General features: G+C 39.1%; 1 protein-coding gene across 1 annotated transcript; it reads right to left on the reverse strand.

Moving 5' to 3' along the window:
- Nucleotides 1-250: 250 nt before the first annotated feature.
- trib3 (tribbles pseudokinase 3) lies at nt 251-7,195 on the reverse strand. The gene is made up of 4 exons (XM_037778357.1): nt 6,554-7,195; nt 2,096-2,374; nt 1,594-1,886; nt 251-1,045 (listed from the first exon to the last, which is right to left on the reverse strand). The coding sequence occupies exons 2-4, from the start codon at nt 2,372-2,374 to the stop codon at nt 556-558; spliced, it is 1,062 nt and encodes a 353-aa protein (XP_037634285.1). The 5' UTR covers nt 6,554-7,195; the 3' UTR covers nt 251-555.
- Nucleotides 7,196-18,694: the final 11,499 nt, after the last annotated feature.

Consider the following 18,694-nt stretch of genomic DNA (forward strand, 5'->3'; position numbering starts at 1 on the left):
TATTTTAGTACAGTTTTAGTTAATGAAAACTGTTGACTTTTTAGTCATCACATTGTATGGAACATTTCAGTCAATCTAGTCGAGCCAAAATATCACCTTGTTTCTTTCTCCCGAGCCCTGTTGTTGTCATTGTTAACTTTGCTGCATCGAAAAAATAAACGGTAATAATATTTTGCCTCCTATTTTTAACGAAAATAAAGAGATTTTGGTAAAGTTTTTATTTTTTAAAGTGAATTTTAGTCTGGTCTTATTTCGTCAACAATATTGCATGATGATATAGTCACAGTTAAGTGTTTAGTGATGTCGGTGCCGTCTCGTCATCGTTTTGTCTTCGTCATGGAAAAAAGGTAGTTGACGAACATATTTGGTCATAGTTTTCGTTAACGAAATTAACACTGGTTGTCTGAAAGCTGTTTGAGGGTTCAGACTTGGTTTTAAGGTCAAAGTTAGAATGGGGTTTAGTCTAGTAGGGGTTAATTAGTTACGGTTAGGTGCTAAAGGGATGCAATATGTCAATGTGGGTCCTCACAAGTATAGAAGTACAAAATGTGTGTGTTAGTGTTTTGCCGTCCATGTTGGCACCACCTGGTCATCGTCCTCTTGTTTATTCTGTAGTGTTTTGTGCGAGCTGTGATGCGTCTTGTGCGTGTTGTGATGTGGCGTGCGGGGGTTGGTCAGCCACGGGTGCATCAGCAGCTCCGATGCAGTCAGTCTCTCTGCGGGCGACTTCCTCAGCATGCAGCCAATCAGACACTTGGCTTGCGGCGACAGCCAATCAGGCAGGCTGAAGGCCCCGCGGCGGATCTTGGCGAACAGCACGGCGGGCTGCGTGTCCTGAAATGGGTATCGTCCAATCATCATGGTGTAGAGAGACACGCCCAGGCTCCAAATGTCTGCGGCGCGGCCCGAGTAAGACCTGTTCCCATTGGTCAGCAGCTCGGGGCTGACGTAGGCGGGGCAGCCGTGTCTGTCAGTCAGAGAGTCGTCGTCATGGTTACCGTGCAGGAGGATGCAGTCGTCGAGGCCGAGCAGAGCGAGACGCGTCCTGCAGAAAGAAAACCACACTTTTAATCTCTTTTAATGACCAGTAGTATCTATAGTACTGGTGATAAAAGTAGTAGTAGTAGTAAGAGTAATAGTGTTAGAGGTATTACAGGTAGTATTTCTTAAAGGTTTCATCTGTTCCACTGATACTACTAATTATATTCCTGCTACCACTAATACTGCTGATACTACTTTTGTAAGCAGTATTACTAGCAGTGTCAGTAGTATCCATAGTAGTTTAAGCAGTATTACTAGAAGTGTTAATAGTATTGGTAGTATTTATAGCAGTATTAGTATCCGTAAGTATCACTTGTACTTTTAGCAATATCAGAATTATTATTGGCAGTATTATTAGTATTTATATTAGCATCAGTATTTACAGTAACATTATTAGTAGTATCAGTATTATGACATTTCTTTTCAGTGGTAGTCAACAGTTTTTAGCAATATCAGCAGTATTATCAGTACTACCTGTCTGTCAGTCTCACCTGTGTGTGTCGGTGTAGTATGCAGTATTAGTAGTAGTATCAGAGTACTTTTAAGTCTCACCTGTATTTGTCAGTGAAGACGAACCTGCGGAGCTTCAGGTCTCTCAGGATGACTCCGTGGAGATGGCAGTGCACCACGGCGTTCAGCATCTGAGCGAACAGATGCCCCGCCTCCTCCTCGCTGAGACGCTTCTTGCTTCGCACGTACGCGTGCATGTCGCCGTGGTGACCGGGCAGGAAGACGTACACGCTGTCCTGGCCAATCACCACGTCCAGCAGACTGCATATGTTGTCATGGGGACTGATGCGGCTGTAGGACGCCAACCGCTCTTGGTAACCACGTAGAGGAAGGACCTGTAACCATGGCAACAGGGTTAGGGTTACATGTCAACAGTTGCTACTGTTAAACACTGCATTGTTTGTGTGTTAATACAGTATCACAGTATTCTCAGACATATTTTGTAGTATTTACAGAAGTATTAGTTGTATTGTTGGCAGTATATGTAGTATTTATTGAAGTATTAGAAGTGTTTTTGCAGTATCAGTAACATTGGTAACTTTACCTGGCAGGTGTATTGCTGCTTTGTGTGTGCGTGCACGGCCCTGTAAGTCTTCTCCCCCTCACAGCGTTCAAACAGGAAGTATGATCCGACTCTGGTTGGGGATTGGCGCTGGTCAGATTTGGGGGCGGGGCTTCTGGGCCTGAGGCAGTGTGATAGGCCGGTGGCGGGAGGGTTCGGATCCAGACGAGCTACTTTACATTTCAGTAAATTGTCCTGGGGCTCGTCCAACAGCCTCTTCAGACACAGCTGAGACCTGGCTGCCGTCATGCCCATGCTCATCTGTGATTGGAGGAGACAAGTGAGGTGACATCATCAGGTTAATTACAACTTATAGGTTTATTGTTACTGTGAAACAGCTGCAGGAGGCGTATAAAACAAGACGTTATGTCGGACTGGATCAAAGATGCTGAATATTCTCCCCGTTGAGGCAAAGCCATGTTGAGACGTCTTTATTTACACACAGAGCATTTTGGAGTCGTGTTTGTGTCCAATATTTACACTTTTCCCCCAGGAAACAACACTATGAGAGCGGTGAGAGTGAACCAAAAGTAGCAGCTGGACAGCTAAACAGTGAGCTGTAACTCACTATAAAGCTTCGTAAAGTTGAGGGGAGCTGCAGGTTCACCACTACCAGCAACATTTTTCACATCACCATTTGATACCTTGTTATAATAACAAAATATTGATAATAGCCGCGTTAAGTCTGCAGATTTCAGTTTGCCTGTTTGGTTTAGCTCAGGTGTATTTCAGGTTAAGATCTATATATGTATAATTAACTCTTTTACAACGTTTCAAGCATAGAAGGTATCCTAACTACATGTATGCAGATTGTTTATTGTGGACAGTTTAAAGTTCATTCTCTTTGGCAGCACCTGTGGTGGTAAGCGTAACAGCAGGTGTGTTTTTCACTTCCCACAAAGCGCTGCTTGTGGTTTTCCCCGGGAATGTCCCCACAGAAACCAAGTTAGCAATAATGCAAATGCAAGGGGCCAATCACTATTGTGCTCAGCAAAATTCCTCAAGATTATTACTTTAAGTGTGAGAACTTTAATTAGAACTTGTTGTGTTTTAGTTTATGTTGGAGACTCCCTGGATAAAGTCCTGGTAGAACCAGTTTCATGTCTGCACTGCAGCGCTCTCTGCTGGTCCTGTGACAGCTGAGCCTCCTCCCACTGAACCCCCCTCAGTTATACGTCAACATACAGTAAGAAGAGTTGAATCACGTCTCGCTGTGTTCTCTGTCTCTGCTGCTCACATGTTACACTGCTAACGTGTCTATAGGCTTCATGATGCAACTTCCTGTAAGCTGACAGACGCTTCAGCTTTCAGATCATTGCATCAGAGCACAACAGTTTATAGTTTAAACAGGCTTTAAATACAGTCAACAGCTACCACACACACACACACACACACACACACACACACACACACACAGTGAGAGTGTGTGTCTGTTTTTCTATAAAGTTTTTCAGAGCCTGCAGTTGCCCTGGTGACGCTGTGTGGCAATCTGCTGTTGGCCAACGCTGCTTTCACTCTGGTGAAACACCCTGAATCACAGCGTCACCACGGCAACGTCATCTCCTGACACACACACACCCACAGAGAGTGAATCTGTGCTGTTTGATGTCTCATCTCGTCAGCTGCAGTTTCACAATCTGAGATCAGACTCTTAATAATAAACAAAACCTCAGTAGATTCTACTGAACTCTACTGGATCTGTGAGCATTTACTTAATTTGTCTTTCATAAAATAACAAAGCGTGTTCGTCAGCTTTACTCTCCATATTTGGAGAAATCAGCATCCGTTGCAGCACTTGCTATTAGAAGACAACTTTGTGATTTTAACAAAGTTAAACAGCAATAACTCTGCGCCCATACAAAAAGACTACAGCTCCCATGAACATTTAGCAGCAGCGGTGCCTGAGCCTTCCACATAATTAACCAACTCTCACTGTTCACCTTTAATCTCTGCTGTCTGCTTTATAAACATGTATTCACTCCTCTCTGTCCGGCTCACCGCAACATTTTCATTTGCCCTCGGACTCACAGAGCTGTGACGTTAAGGTCGCAAAGGTCTAGGGCTGATGGGAAATGTGTTCTTTAAAGGTAGCTAAAAAATTAATATTTAATAAACAAAGATATATATATATAATGAACCACACGACATTGAGTAAGGTTATGATCCAAGGTTAGATTTTTAGTTAATTACTTATTACAAATGTCAATGGGATTTTGAATGAGGTTTTCTTACTTCTGAAATACAACCTGGTAGTTCAGGTTTCACTTTCGCTTATTTTTTTTAATGTACTGAACTCTACTGGTCTCAGCCTTACTGAAAAGTTCCACTCTTGTCTTCATCGGAACATTCACAGTTTGACGTCTTCTCTCTACGGAAAGAGGATTAGGGCCACATGTGAAAAATGTATTTGAGTTCAGAGTTTAAAGTCAGGATTATATGTGGCTCTAATCCTCTTCCGTATCTCTCCGTCCTGCAGATCAATGTTACAGCTGAGATTAACAAGAATCAACTTTTGTTGGGTTTTCTCTGCTTCAGGAGGAAATCTACTCTCTGACATCTTTACTAACTCATCTTAAAACTCGACTGCAATTAACAATTATTAAGAGTATCGATTTATCTGCTGACTATTTTCTCCTTTTAATCAATGAATCTATTGATCTATACAGTGTTAGTGTCTCCCAGAGTCCAAGGTGATGTCTCAAAAATGTCCTTTTTTCTCAGACCCCAAAATAGTAATTTACAATGGTGTGAAATTTTAAAAGTACAAATCCTCGCTTTTCAGAAACTAGAATCTGTATTTTTAAAGATATAACTTAATTTACTAATCGACCATCAAAGTTGTTGTTGATTAATTTTACTGTTGATTGACGCATTGATTATCGACTGTTTCAGCACTAAAATTCAATTTCGTACAAGAGTTTTTCACCTTATTTACTTATTTTACACTATAATATTTCGTAGTTCACTATATTTTTCCTGCTACTGTTTGTCTTGACTACTGATAGGACCTTCTTTTTTATATTTGCTCCTATTACTGAGTCTAATTCACGTTTTGTTTGTATTATATTTGTGTTCACAGTGCACACTCGGGCTGCAGTAAGTACATGTTTACTCAAGCTTTTCAATCGTCTTTATCAGTGGATGGAGTTCGCTCAGGTGTCGTTGAGTCAGTCGACATAAAAGCATCAAAGTTTATTCTCGATCTTGGAAACGGTGCTTGGACCAAACATTCCCAACTCAAGGGCTCACTTGCTAGCTTTTTCTAGAACCTTCAACTGTATCACACATTGTGCCAACAGATCAAAATCTCCAAAAAGTTAAAAGACACTGAGCTCAGGTGTCAACAGACCCGTCGCCATGACAACTGAGCACACTCATCCGCTGATGATGATGACTGTCAGAGTTTCATCAGTAGAGTCCAGTAGACTCTTCTGGACTGTCTGCTGCTCTCAGTGGTGTAAAATGAGCATAAAATATATTTAATCAAGTATTGTATTTGAGTGCAATTTTCAGGTATTTGTACTTTACTAGAGTACTTGCATTTTTTGCTAATTTGTACCACATTTCAGAGGGAAATATTGTATAATTTAACCTTTAACTGATAGCTAGATGCAGATAAAGGTATGACAAACAAAACCTATGAGATATGATCATTTCTATAAAATGAAACTACCAACAAAACTATATTAAATTGATCAAATGGGCTCCACCTCGACCAGGTACAACATAATGATGCTGTTTATGTTTAATGCATCAGTAGAAGTAATACATGAATATTAAAGGTCCCATATAATGCTCATTTTCAGGTTCGTACTTGTATTTTATGTTTCTACTAGAACATGTTTACATGCTGTAATGTTAAAAAAAAAAACTTTATTTTCCTCATATTGTCTGCCTGAATATACCTGCATTTACCCTCTGCCTGAAACGCTCCGTTTTAGTGCCTTTCAATGGAATTGCAGCGGCATTGCGTTGCGAGGCAACGATGTGGGTCCACGTTTACTTCCTGTCAGCCGATGTTATTAACATACACTGCAACAGGAAATATAAACTGGGACACATTTAGAATGTTTACATTTAAAACCATGTAATGATCTAAAAAATGTATATTTGTGACATCACAAAAGGACAGGAACGCACAATTTCTGAATATGGGCTGTGTGTATCTCTCCGTATATTGAGCGTTTTGATACTTTCATAGTATTTTTATAGCATTTAAACCTGCTTTATAATATAAAAAAAACATGAAAATCTAACTTTTTACAATATGGGACCTTTAATATAACACACTGAAAGAGGTAAGTCTCATAATGAGTACTTTAATTATACTTTTTGCTGATAATACCTGTGTATTTTATACTTGAATGAACGACCTTTATTTATAATTGAATATTTGTATAATGTGTAAATGATCTTCCACCACTTCTCTCAGCTTCTTACCTTTAGTCTTCAGACAGACAGGAAACCAGTAGACTCAGTAGAAACCAGTAGACTCAGATGGTCGGTCTGTGGAGTAGCTACAAGTTGCTGAAGGCATAAAAAGCACAAGGTTTTGTCCTCCTACTGGGACCAGCAGCTCTGGTAGTATAGGAGACAGCAGTCCTACTGGGAGACTGGGTCTGTCCTCTGATGACGTCTTTGTCTCGGTGTGTTATTATTGTCTCGGTTGCGCAAAGTGTCGTCAGACAGTCAGGCAGTCAGCTGTTTGCTGAGTTCAGTTTCTTTTTCACTTCTTCAGTCTGAGCAGATGAAAAACTCTGACGATGAAAATAAAGAAGTAAACAAATAAAAACTGTTACAAAAAAAAAATTAAACTATTTTGTTTATAACGTATCCATAGCTGAAGCGAACAAAGCCGAGTCAAACCGAGTCAAACCGAGTCATACCGAGTCAAACCGAGTCCTGTCGTCCGTCTAAAGAGTTTAAATGAAATGGCCATGTGTCGCTGTGTGTCTTATATATCCAGTGAGATCCTCCAGGACTCTGGTCTGCTCTGACCCGGTTCTTCCAGCAGGACTACAGGAGGAACAGAAGAGGACTGCAGGTCTGACGGTCTGGATCTGGCTCTGTTTGGTTCACAGCTCTGGTTACGTTGTCTCCTCCAGCGGTGGGCGGGGCGTCCAGCGGTGGGCGGGGCTTAGATGTTGCAATCCTGATCCGATCAGTCGTCAGACAACAGACACGAGAAACAGTCTGTTTCATTACGTCTCTTTATATGAAACACAACCAGAGGAAGCACTCACATACTTTAATGTCACAGTGTAGAAGAAATACTCTGTTACAAGTAAAAGTTCTGCATTCAAAATGTTACAGAAGTATTATTATCAATACTGAAAGTAAAAGTAGACCTAGTCATAATTCAGAATGACCCATATCAGAAAGATAAGATAAGATATTCCTTTATTAGTCATCATCTTCATCACTTTTATGTTGAAGCTGGTGCGTTTCCACCTGGGGATCAATACAGTTTTTATCTTAATCTGTAATATTGCATCATCATTTATTTGTTAATGATGTTTGTTCATCTGAATCTGCAAAGTAACTTATCAAGTAGATGTAAGGGAGTAAAAGTACAATCATTCCCTCTGATTAGTGGAGTAAAAGTCAGTAAAGTAGAATAAAATGGAAATACTCAAGCAAAGTACAAGTACGTCAACATTTTACTTAAAGTGGCAGTAGGCAGAATATTTTTCTTATCATTGGGCATAAATTCCATAATAACCTTTCAGCATGTTGTAATTCAAGTGTTCTGAGAGATAACTAGACTTCTGCACCTCCTCATGGCTCTGTTTTCAGGCTTTGTTTTCCTCCGGTCTGTGAAATCTTGCAGATACCGTTTGCTCTAATCTTGCCTACTTCAGCTTTTAGTACAATACTTGAGTAAATATACTTAGTTAATTTCCACCGCTGATGATAGATTTCATCACACATAATGAACACGAGTCAGTCTGGGTGTAAAGATACAGACTTCTGCCTGCAACACATTATATATTTTGACATCTTCCTTGTTATGACGATGACAAATATTAACACTGTTTACATTCATATAACTTGAGTCACAGCTCTTTCATACATTTTTTTTTGTATTTTCTAATTAAGTATTTGGAGAGGTAACTATTAGTATGACACCTCTTTGTTATTAATACCAACAAAAGAAAAGTTCTTGTACGGGATGTTTTACCAACAAACATTGTTCCAGTAGCAAGTTATGTTAAGCAGTTATGTTAAGCTACTCTCTGAAAAAGGGTGGATATATGTTAAAAATATCATAGACAGCATGTTGATGATGTCAGCAGCTGCAACAGTCAGAGATTTAATTTTAAACAACAGCTGCTTGTTTTATATATATATATACATATATATATGTATATGGAGATTATTACATTCTACACCGACCCACTGGGCGAAGTGAAAAGTCAAAATCACAAACTTTGGTGAAGGGCCTTCAAAAAGTCCCTAGCCTTTGTGTTTGAAAGGTGATATACAAATAAAGCTACCTTGAATGTTCTATTTATTACCCAGAATCCTAAATTAAACTATTAAAAGTAATATTAGCACCACAGAAGACAAGTTATGTGAATACAAATCTTTTGGTTTGACAATTTCTGACAATAACTACAGTATAATACAGTAGATATGAGGTTTTACTCTGACAATAACTACAGTATAATACAGTAGATATGAGGTTTTACTCTGACAATAACTACAGTATAATACAGTAGATATGAGGTTTTACTCTGACAGTAACTACAGTATAATGCAATAGATATGATGTTTTACTCTGACAATAACTACAGTATAATGCAATAGATATGATGTTTTACTCTGACAATAACTACAGTATAATGCAATAGATATGAGGTTTTACTCTGACAGTAACTACAGTATAATACAGTAGATATGATGTTTTACTCTGACAATAACTACAGTATAATACAGTAGATATGAGGTTTTACTCTGACAATAACTACAGTATAATACAGTAGATATGAGGTTTTCCTCTGACAGTAACTACAGTATAATACAGTAGATATGAGTTTTTTTCTGACAGTAACTACAGTATAATGCAATAGATATGATGTTTTACTCTGACAATAACTACAGTATAATGCAATAGATATGAGGTTTTACTCTGACAGTAACTACAGTATAATACAGTAGATATGAGGTTTTACTCTGACAATAACTACAGTATAATACAGTAGATATGAGGTTTTACTCTGACACTAGTAGTATTATAATACAGTAGATATGAGATTTTACTCTGACAATAACTACAGTATAATGCAGTAGATATGAGGTTTTACTCTGACAATAACTACAGTATAATACAGTAGATATGAGGTTTTACTCTGACAATAACTACAGTATAATGCAGTAGATATGAGGTTTTACTCTGACAATAACTACAGTATAATACAGTAGATATGAGGTTTTACTCTGACAATAACTACAGTATAATACAGTAGATATGAGGTTTTACTCTGACAATAACTACAGTATAATACAGTAGATATGATGTTTTGCTCTGACAGTAACTACAGTATAATGCAATAGATATGAGGTTTTACTCTGACAATAACTACAGTATAATACAGTAGATATGAGGTTTTACTCTGACAATAACTACAGTATAATGCAGTAGATATGAGGTTTTCCTCTGACAATAACTACAGTATAATGCAGTAGATATGAGGTTTTACTCTGACAATAACTACAGTATAATACAGTAGATATGAGGTTTTACTCTGACAGTAACTACAGTATAATACAGTAGATATGAGGTTTTCCTCTGACACTAGTAGTATTATAATACAGTAGATATGAGGTTTTCCTCTGACAGTAACTACAGTATAATACAGTAGATATGAGTTTTTTTCTGACAATAACTACAGTATAATACAGTAGATATGAGGTTTTCCTCTGACACTAGTAGTATTATAATACAGTAGATATGAGGTTTTCCTCTGACAGTAACTACAGTATAATACAGTAGATATGAGTTTTTTTCTGACAGTAACTACAGTTTAATATAGTAGATATGAGGTTTTCCTCTGACAGTAACTACAGTATAATGCAATAGATATGAGGTTTTCCTCTGACAATAACTACAGTATAATACAGTAGATATGAGGTTTTACTCTGACAATAACTACAGTATAATACAGTAGATATGAGGTTTTCCTCTGACAGTAACTACAGTATAATGCAATAGATATGAGGTTTTCCTCTGACAATAACTACAGTATAATGCAGTAGATATGAGGTTTTACTCTGACAATAACTACAGTATAATGCAGTAGATATGAGGTTTTCCTCTGACAATAACTACAGTATAATGCAGTAGATATGAGGTTTTGCTCTGACAATAACTACAGTATAATACAGTAGATATGAGGTTTTACTCTGACAATAACTACAGTAGAATACAGTAGATATGAGGTTTTACTCTGACAATAACTACAGTATAATACAGTAGATATGAGTTTTTTTCTGACAGTAACTACAGTTTAATATAGTAGATATGAATTTTTACTCTGACAATAACTACAGTAGAATACAGTAGATATGAGTTTTTTTCTGACAGTAACTGCAGTTTAATATAGTAGATATGAGGTTTTCCTCTCATAGTTATAGTAGTATAATACAGTAGATACTGTACGAGGTCTTGTTTGTTTGTAAAACCTGAGCAGGTGACCTGTAGAGCTGCAGCCACTCGCTGACCTTTGACCTTTGGCCTTAATCTGTGGGTCGGAGGCTCAGCAGCCGTTCACTACACCTGTTCACCTGAGTTTGTTCCACATTCAGACACGTGTGACATGTTTCGCCTTTTTCTAAACTGGGTTTCCTCTAACCTGTCTCACCTCTGCTCACCTGTCTCACCTGAATTCACCTGTCTCACCTGACTCACCTGTCTCACCTGTCTCACCTGACTCACCTCAGCGCACCTGTTTCTGTCCCTCCCCTCTCTGATCTACACACACAGGTGAGTGACCTTGTTATCTATTAACAAATTGCTGAAGTGAAAGTTCTGTCACAAAACATTGTTCCGTAACCTTGCCGTTTTTAAGTGGGTATACGTAACACAGTGGGTACACAGCATATACCTGCGTATCAAGTAGACGACCCCACTGCTAACACTCTAAGGATGACGAACATGGAAAACATTAAACCTGCTAAACATCAATATGTCAACATTGTCAGAATGATTCAACAGAGTCTAATTTAATCACAATAACACTGAGTGGGGACATTCCTGTTACGAGTCTGTAAAAGTAAAGTAGGCTACTACTACTAGTAAAGTATTGTCATCAAAACATATTTAAGAAAGTAAAAAAACTCATAATGCAGAATGGCCCATTTCAGAATAATGTATATTATATTATTATATTTTTTTATAGCAGACCGTTGCTATGCAAAACAGACTGTTGCTATGGGCGCAGTTCTGTGTCGGTCTCTGGCGGACCATTTTTGTGTCAAATTATTGATTTCTTAAGTAAGTAGCCGTGTAATAAGCGGGACAATGTACAGCTAGCAGGTCGCCCTGTCGGGGTTTATTTCACAACAATGACCGGCTCGCTGTATATTATCCCTTACATACTTGTGGTTTGTGAAGTCTTATCTTTATCTATAATAAAACATCATAATGTATTTGTTAATCATATGTTCTATTATTAATCTGAATCTCCATTTAACAAAAGTTATCAAATAAATGTAGTGAAGTAAAAAGTACAATATTTGCCACTGAAATGTTGTGGAGTAGAAGTACAAAGTAGGATATAGTTTAGTACCTCAAACATTACTTGAGTAGATGTACTTAGTTACTTTAACTGCAAACCTGCACGTGATTACAGGACGTATCCCTCCACCACACACAGAGAGGGACTTTGGAACCTCAAATTATCTTCAACTGAACTGTTAGCAGTACTTTGTGCACAGAACAAGTACTGTGTGTTTCTCACAGTGTAGTACTGTTAGTCAGTATATACTGAATAACTCCGCACATGGACGTATGGGCACGTGAGACATGAGAGCCGCCGTCAATTAATCCCGGTAGGAAGCGCAGACAGACGCCTGCTGCTCTACAGGAAATGAGGTCACATCTTCATTATGTAGATTTACTCTGTTTGTGTGTGTGTTGACCTCGGTGTGTGTGTGTGTGTGTATAGTCAGCTCTGCTCTGATTGGACAGATTCCAAACGACAGGTGGAGAGCCTGACTGACCTGGTTACACACACACACACACACACACGCACACACACACACACACACAGCAGGTTATCTCCACATGGTTAGTGTGTTTTTACGCCACATGATGAAATATTGAAGAAACAGAGGATGAATACTGTGTGTGTGTGTGTGTGTGTGTGTGTGTGTGTGTGTGTGTGTGTTAAACTTTACTGTCTCTTTCATAACCGACGTGATGAAATCAGAGGCCAAGTGTCTGACTCAACTACGGCCCGCCGCGAGAACACACACATTCTGAGAACAACACACACACACTCAGAACACACACATATGTTGTCTTTCCCGCTGTCCTCGTTCTCAGGATTATCACCTGTGCGACACCTGTGCTGCTGCGATGCTTAAAGTTTGATCTCCACCTGAGTCAGGCTGCAGTGTGTGTGTGTGTGTGTGTGTGTGTGTGTGTGTGTGTATGTGTTACAGTTTTAAATCCACTTCCTGTGTGTAGAGCTGCTGTCTGGTCTCTCAGCTCTGTTCTGGTGGCCTCTCTCTGTGTTTTGCTTCAGGGCATCTTGAATGTGGTGAACAGTGGGAGCTTTAAGAGACAGTTTAAGCAATATCCTCGAGCGTATTGATCCAGTGCACTTGGTGGTCTGCTCTAAATGCAGTTTAAACCAGCTAACAGCAGCATTTAAAATAAAAACATACAGATTTGTGTTGGTTATAATAGAAAGCTGAGCTAATACTACTAGATTGCCTGTAAACAAATAGCTGTACTTCCGTGTAGCCGAGCTCTGCTCACCTGTTCGTCCCCAACTCACCTCTCGGAGCAGTAGTTCAGTTTTTCTATATGTATTTACGGACCGTTTTGCACATGTTTACACACTTGTTTAAGAACGATTTGAATTACATTCAAAAACCAAACATAACACAAAAAAAGCAGAATAATAGAAATACATAAACTGGGCTAAGAGCAGTATTACATTTTTTTACACACATCATAATACTGAGTTCACTTTTTAAAAAAAGCCTTCACTCAATCAGCACAACAGCCGTCTGTGTGGACTAAACTATGGATCTCAGTCAAACTCATCTACCACCAAAACTCTGTGTATCTACAGTCCATTTTGCACATTTTTACTTACTAAAAGGTCTTAAATGTACATTCAAAACCAAATATAACTAAATTACTGTAAATTACACTGGGATTTGCTTCATTCTGCTACAACCACATCTAAAAAAGTAGAAAAATAAAAAAATACATAAACAGTTAAACTGGGTCATACAACAATGAGCACCTCATTTACAGTTTTTTTATTTGATCGTTTACATACATTTCATAATACTGAGTTCACTTTTTCTCAAACTCTTCACACAGTCAGCACAACAGCAGTCTATGTGGACTAGACTGTGGATCACTTTTCATTACTTTGACACAAAATGCATTCAATGATCAAGTCTTTTAAAATTCATAAATCTTTTCTCACTAAATCTCTACGTATTTACAATTTTGCACATGTTTACAAACTATTTTAAGAACAGTTCAATTTTCATTTATAACCAAACATAACATCCGTTGGTTCTTGACCAAACCTTTGCCAAGTCATAATGTTCAAATTTGCATCTTTCTTACCACTTTAAGTCAAAAAGATTTCTGTTGATGCTCTCTAAAAGTAGTAGTTCATTATGATCTCTGCCAGGAGATTATGTATTCACACTCACTGTGTGTGTGAGTGTATGTCTGTGCATGTGTCTGTCTGTCTATCTGTCCATGACTAATCTCATATTGCTCGACTCGTCAGCCAAATATTTTTTGTGCTCATTTATGACATGGTTGCGTTGATTCACACTTTTTGAAAACATGTTTTATTGACTGTTTTATACCGTCACTGCTGCCGCCTCCTCACTACTCTTAACTGGCCTCTAGGGGCCGTAAATGATCAACAGCGGCTTCAGTTTGGACTCTTCTTTTGGACTCCTCAATCAAACATTACAGCGGTAGTCGTTTAAAACAGGGCTCAAGACTAACGGCGTCTGGTCCTCAATATGTTCACTATCACTTCGCAAATGACAAACTCAACTGAGCACGCCTTCTCATGTCGCCAGGAGGACAGCTAATTAGCTGTTAGCTATTGGGCATGTTTTTCTTTAGGGGCAGTTCATTTTATTTGTATAATTTGATGGTCTGCCAATGAAAACTATGCTGCTTAGAGAGACAGCGGGGCAAAACGGTGTGTAGAGCCAGCATATTTTCACATCTAACTCGGTGAACTACAGGTTTATTATTACATAACCAAGACGGTTTTGGTGAGTTTTATTTTGTTTCTGTCGAGTTTGAATGAAGCGCTAAGCAAATGACAAGCTGAACCCAGTGCTGACTACAACTGAGCAAGTCTCCTCGTGTCTGTAGGAGAGCTAGTTAGCTGTGAGCAGCCGGTGGGCAGCAGAGTCCTGCGGTGTGTTAGGGTTAGGGTTGGCATTAAACAGTCAACATGAAGCGTTTGATACACTTGTAGTCTAGATGTAGGGTTAAATAGGGGTTCTTTTTTAGAAACAAATCCTGTTTCTCCCTCCAGGCGAGGAAACATTTGATTTCAGCAACTTTTGTACCTTTATTGGATTACGGTGATCTGCTCTATATGAGTGCACCTGACCAGTGCCTAAAGAAGCTGGACACTGTATACCATTGTGCTTTACGTTTTATTACTGGCTGTGGAAACCTGGTTCGCCACTGTACCCTGTATACGGCTGCTGGATGGCCATCTCTGTATGTCCGCAGACTTTCACATTGGTTGGCTCATATATATAAATCGCTCCTTGGACTGGTTCCTTCGTATCTGGGTACATACATGTGCACAAACCGCAATCAATATGGCCTGCGCTCTCACAATGTTCTACAGATGTTGCTCCCAAAGGTTAGAACGGAGCTAGGCACAAAAGCTTTTAAATACGCTTCTCCTTCTTCCTGGAATAATGTACAGAAGGACCTGAAATAGTCAGAACTGATTACTACTGTACGGGGGAATTTAAGTCCATTTTAAAGGATCGAGTGGCACTACAGGTCAATGTGATTGCTCTCGATTTTCTCACTGAATTGTTTTGAAATTGACCTGTTTGTGTGTTATAGCACATTTTTGTGTTGCATACAAACTAGATGTCATGCTCGTTCACTCGTGGTGTGTGACTGTTGTATTTGTCTGCTTGTATTGTTTGTTTTTATTGTTGTAACAATGTCTATGCTGCCCTCTTGGCCAGGTCCCTCTTGGAAAAGACATTTTAATCTCAATGAGTTTTTTACCTGGTTAAATAAAGGATATATATATAGACAATCGTGGAATCTATAATTCAGTCAAACATTACAGCAGAGATCTGAACTCTACTGAGCGCATATTATTTCTACCTTATCTACTGCAGCCACAGTTTCCCTCACAGGAATGTCAAGAGATCAGCCTACAAGCACAGCAGAGTCTCTGTGGTTCATTAGTTTCCATTAGTGTCATTAATATCATGTTGGTCTGATACTTGGTTCCTAAATCACAATGACCGGTTTCTTTATTTCTTACTGTAGAGAGAAGACAAACCTCAACCCCAAGAACATCCGCTGAGCAGGGATCAGTTCACAAACACCTTAGAAGAGTGAAACATATCAGTAAGGAACCATCTCATCTGACGATTAAATCAGTGACCCTGCGTTATGTCAGCTGAGGCAACACTTGAGTCATAAACACATAAACAGAGTTACAGCGCTGCAGAAACTCGTGTCCAGTAGGGAGACTGCATCAAGGACGAGATGAGGACGTGGTTGTCTACATCAGGTGAGTGTCACTCTGAAAGATCAACACACATTTGATTAAACAGCTAATGTTGTTAAATAAAAACATTCTCCTACGTCTGTCACTAAAAGGAGAATGACATCCACAGCAGCTCCTGCAGAATGAAGGATAAAACTCCACCTGAGACAGAAGAAGACAGCAGCTTCAGTTCACTCTGGTCCTTCAAAGGTCAGCACTGTTACACTCTCTGTGGGACCTGGACATGTTGGAGCTGGTCCTGGGTGCAGTGCAACAGAGCCCGTCTGAGGGGCTCATATAAATATATTTATCAGGTGTCTCATCAGAGTAAGAAATCAATCAGTTGTTAGCCATCAACTGTCTTACCTTAGGAAATCACAGCTATTTCTGCTGGTATTCAGGCACAAGTACATTTACTCAAGTACTGTACTTCAGTACAATTTTGAGGTACTTGTATTTTACTTGAGTATTTCCATTTGATGCGATTTTGTACTTCTACTCCACTACATTTCAGAGGCAAATATTGTACTTTTTACTCCACTACATTTATCAAATAACTCAAGTTACTAGTTACTTTGCAGATTCAGCTTTATAATTAAAAAAATATATAAATAATAGGGCTGTTAATTTGCATTAACACGTTATTATGGTGTTAAATTTGATAGCCTTATTAACTAACAAATAATATATATAATAATAATATTCATATTTAAATGATATGTTGATACTGTTACAGTGTATTGTGTTTCCTGCCTGTAAAGGCACATCAATTGTAGTTGGAACGTGAGTTGGATTGAGAAACAAAAGATTTATTCTATGTTTTCAGCGGAGGTGCCCCGACATCCCATCAGCCTCAGCTGTACTTTGTGTTGAGTGCTACTTAGCGAATGTTAGCATGCTGAACCAGATGGTGAACATGGTAAACATTATAGCTGCTACACATCAGCATGTTAGCATTTACCTCAAATCATTGCTATGCATATGCACAGCCTCACAAAGCTGCTGGCACGGCTGTGGACTATTAGTGTTGTTTGATTTTTGATTAATTTAAAAAATAATTTCTGTCAGTCCAATAACAAATTAAGAGGATCTTTTTTGTGTCGCTCTCATCTCATGAAACCTGATCTGGTCTCAGCCTCTTCAGTTCAGTCTCCTGTAATCCCTCACTACGCACACACACTGTATTTAAGTTTCTTCTTATCTCAGTTTTGCATCATCCCTGGTGACCTCTGAGTGTGTGTGTGTGTGAGAGAGAGAGAGAGAGAGAGGGGTGGGTGTACATCTCTATAAACACACACACACACACACACATACAGTGAGGCCGGCCTGGGATTGTCTCTGTGATGAAACCAGCAGTAATGTCTGCTGTTGGCATGACGACTCCATCCACTGTGACATGACTCTGTGTGTGTGTGTTTGTGTGTGTGTGTGATGGGGTGGTCTGACCTTTGACCTCCTCGCTTTTGTCCTAAATCTCAAAATAATATTCTTAAACATATTAGTATTATAAATAATATAAGATAGCCGCGTGACTTTAAGATCAGCTGGTGGTGATCTTTTGGAGCATTTCATCTGTTTTATTGAATTCTGTTGAATTCCTCATGATTTTATCTTAAATGATATGTTTTTAAAAGGCAACTTTGTGTTTGAGAACTACATCTTGGTAATTCAATTTAAGGAACTAAAGCTAGATATATCACTCATTGTGTTTGTTCGTCTTTGTTATATAGTTTTTTTATACTGTTCATCACACAGATCTTCAGACCAGCCTGTTTTTCTAGAGGGAAGTGACAGAAGTGTTGCACCTGTAACCACACCCAACAGTGATGTCACAGTGTCCTGGAGTACACCTGTACATCACTGCAGCCAGGTGAGAAGTTAAACTACTGGAGGACAGGGGGTGTTAAGTTACTCTTTAAAGGGACTATTTGTAACTTTCAGAAATGCTTATTAACAGCGACACCTGTGGCCGTGAAATCAACGAAAGTCAGCGTCGGGCTCGCGCTTGCTCGCTCTAAATATACCTGAACGAGCGTCGCTCAAAACAGTGAGGCGACACACGTCAGCTAAAACCACAATATCACTCTATATTTCAACGTCCCCTGTGCATTCACTAGATATTCTCAGAGCTAAACTAACTCTTCTGCAGTGTGTAGTGAGCGCGCGTTCACGTCTAGAGGTGGAGGACGCGCGCGCTGTCTGAGTGAAGGAGAGCAGGCAGTGGAGACGAGGCTCCGGCCACACGCGAGCGCGCATATGCGAACGCGCATGTGTGCCGACCCGCTACATTTATACGCTTAAAAAGTTACAAACAGTCCCTTTAATGATTGTAGAATTGTTTTAGATTTTTTTTTTTGTAGTTGATTTCACATTGGAGGCGTCATTTTATGTTCCTGTTTAAGGTGTTTTCATTTTATCCTGTATTGTAAAGCTCTTTGTTTTGATACGATAAAGGAAATCATTGATTATCTGGTGATTGAAATATCAGTATAACATGTAAGGACAGCTGTTCCAACACAATCGGTAAAACTGCACTTCTTCTTCGCCGTTCTTTTCATTGTTGGGTCTAACGAGCGGTGGAGCGCCCGCAAGTATCAAGCTCCAG

The sequence above is a fragment of the Sebastes umbrosus genome, chromosome 1 (assembly GCF_015220745.1).
Source record: "Sebastes umbrosus isolate fSebUmb1 chromosome 1, fSebUmb1.pri, whole genome shotgun sequence".
NCBI classification, from domain to species: Eukaryota; Metazoa; Chordata; class Actinopteri; order Perciformes; family Sebastidae; genus Sebastes; species Sebastes umbrosus.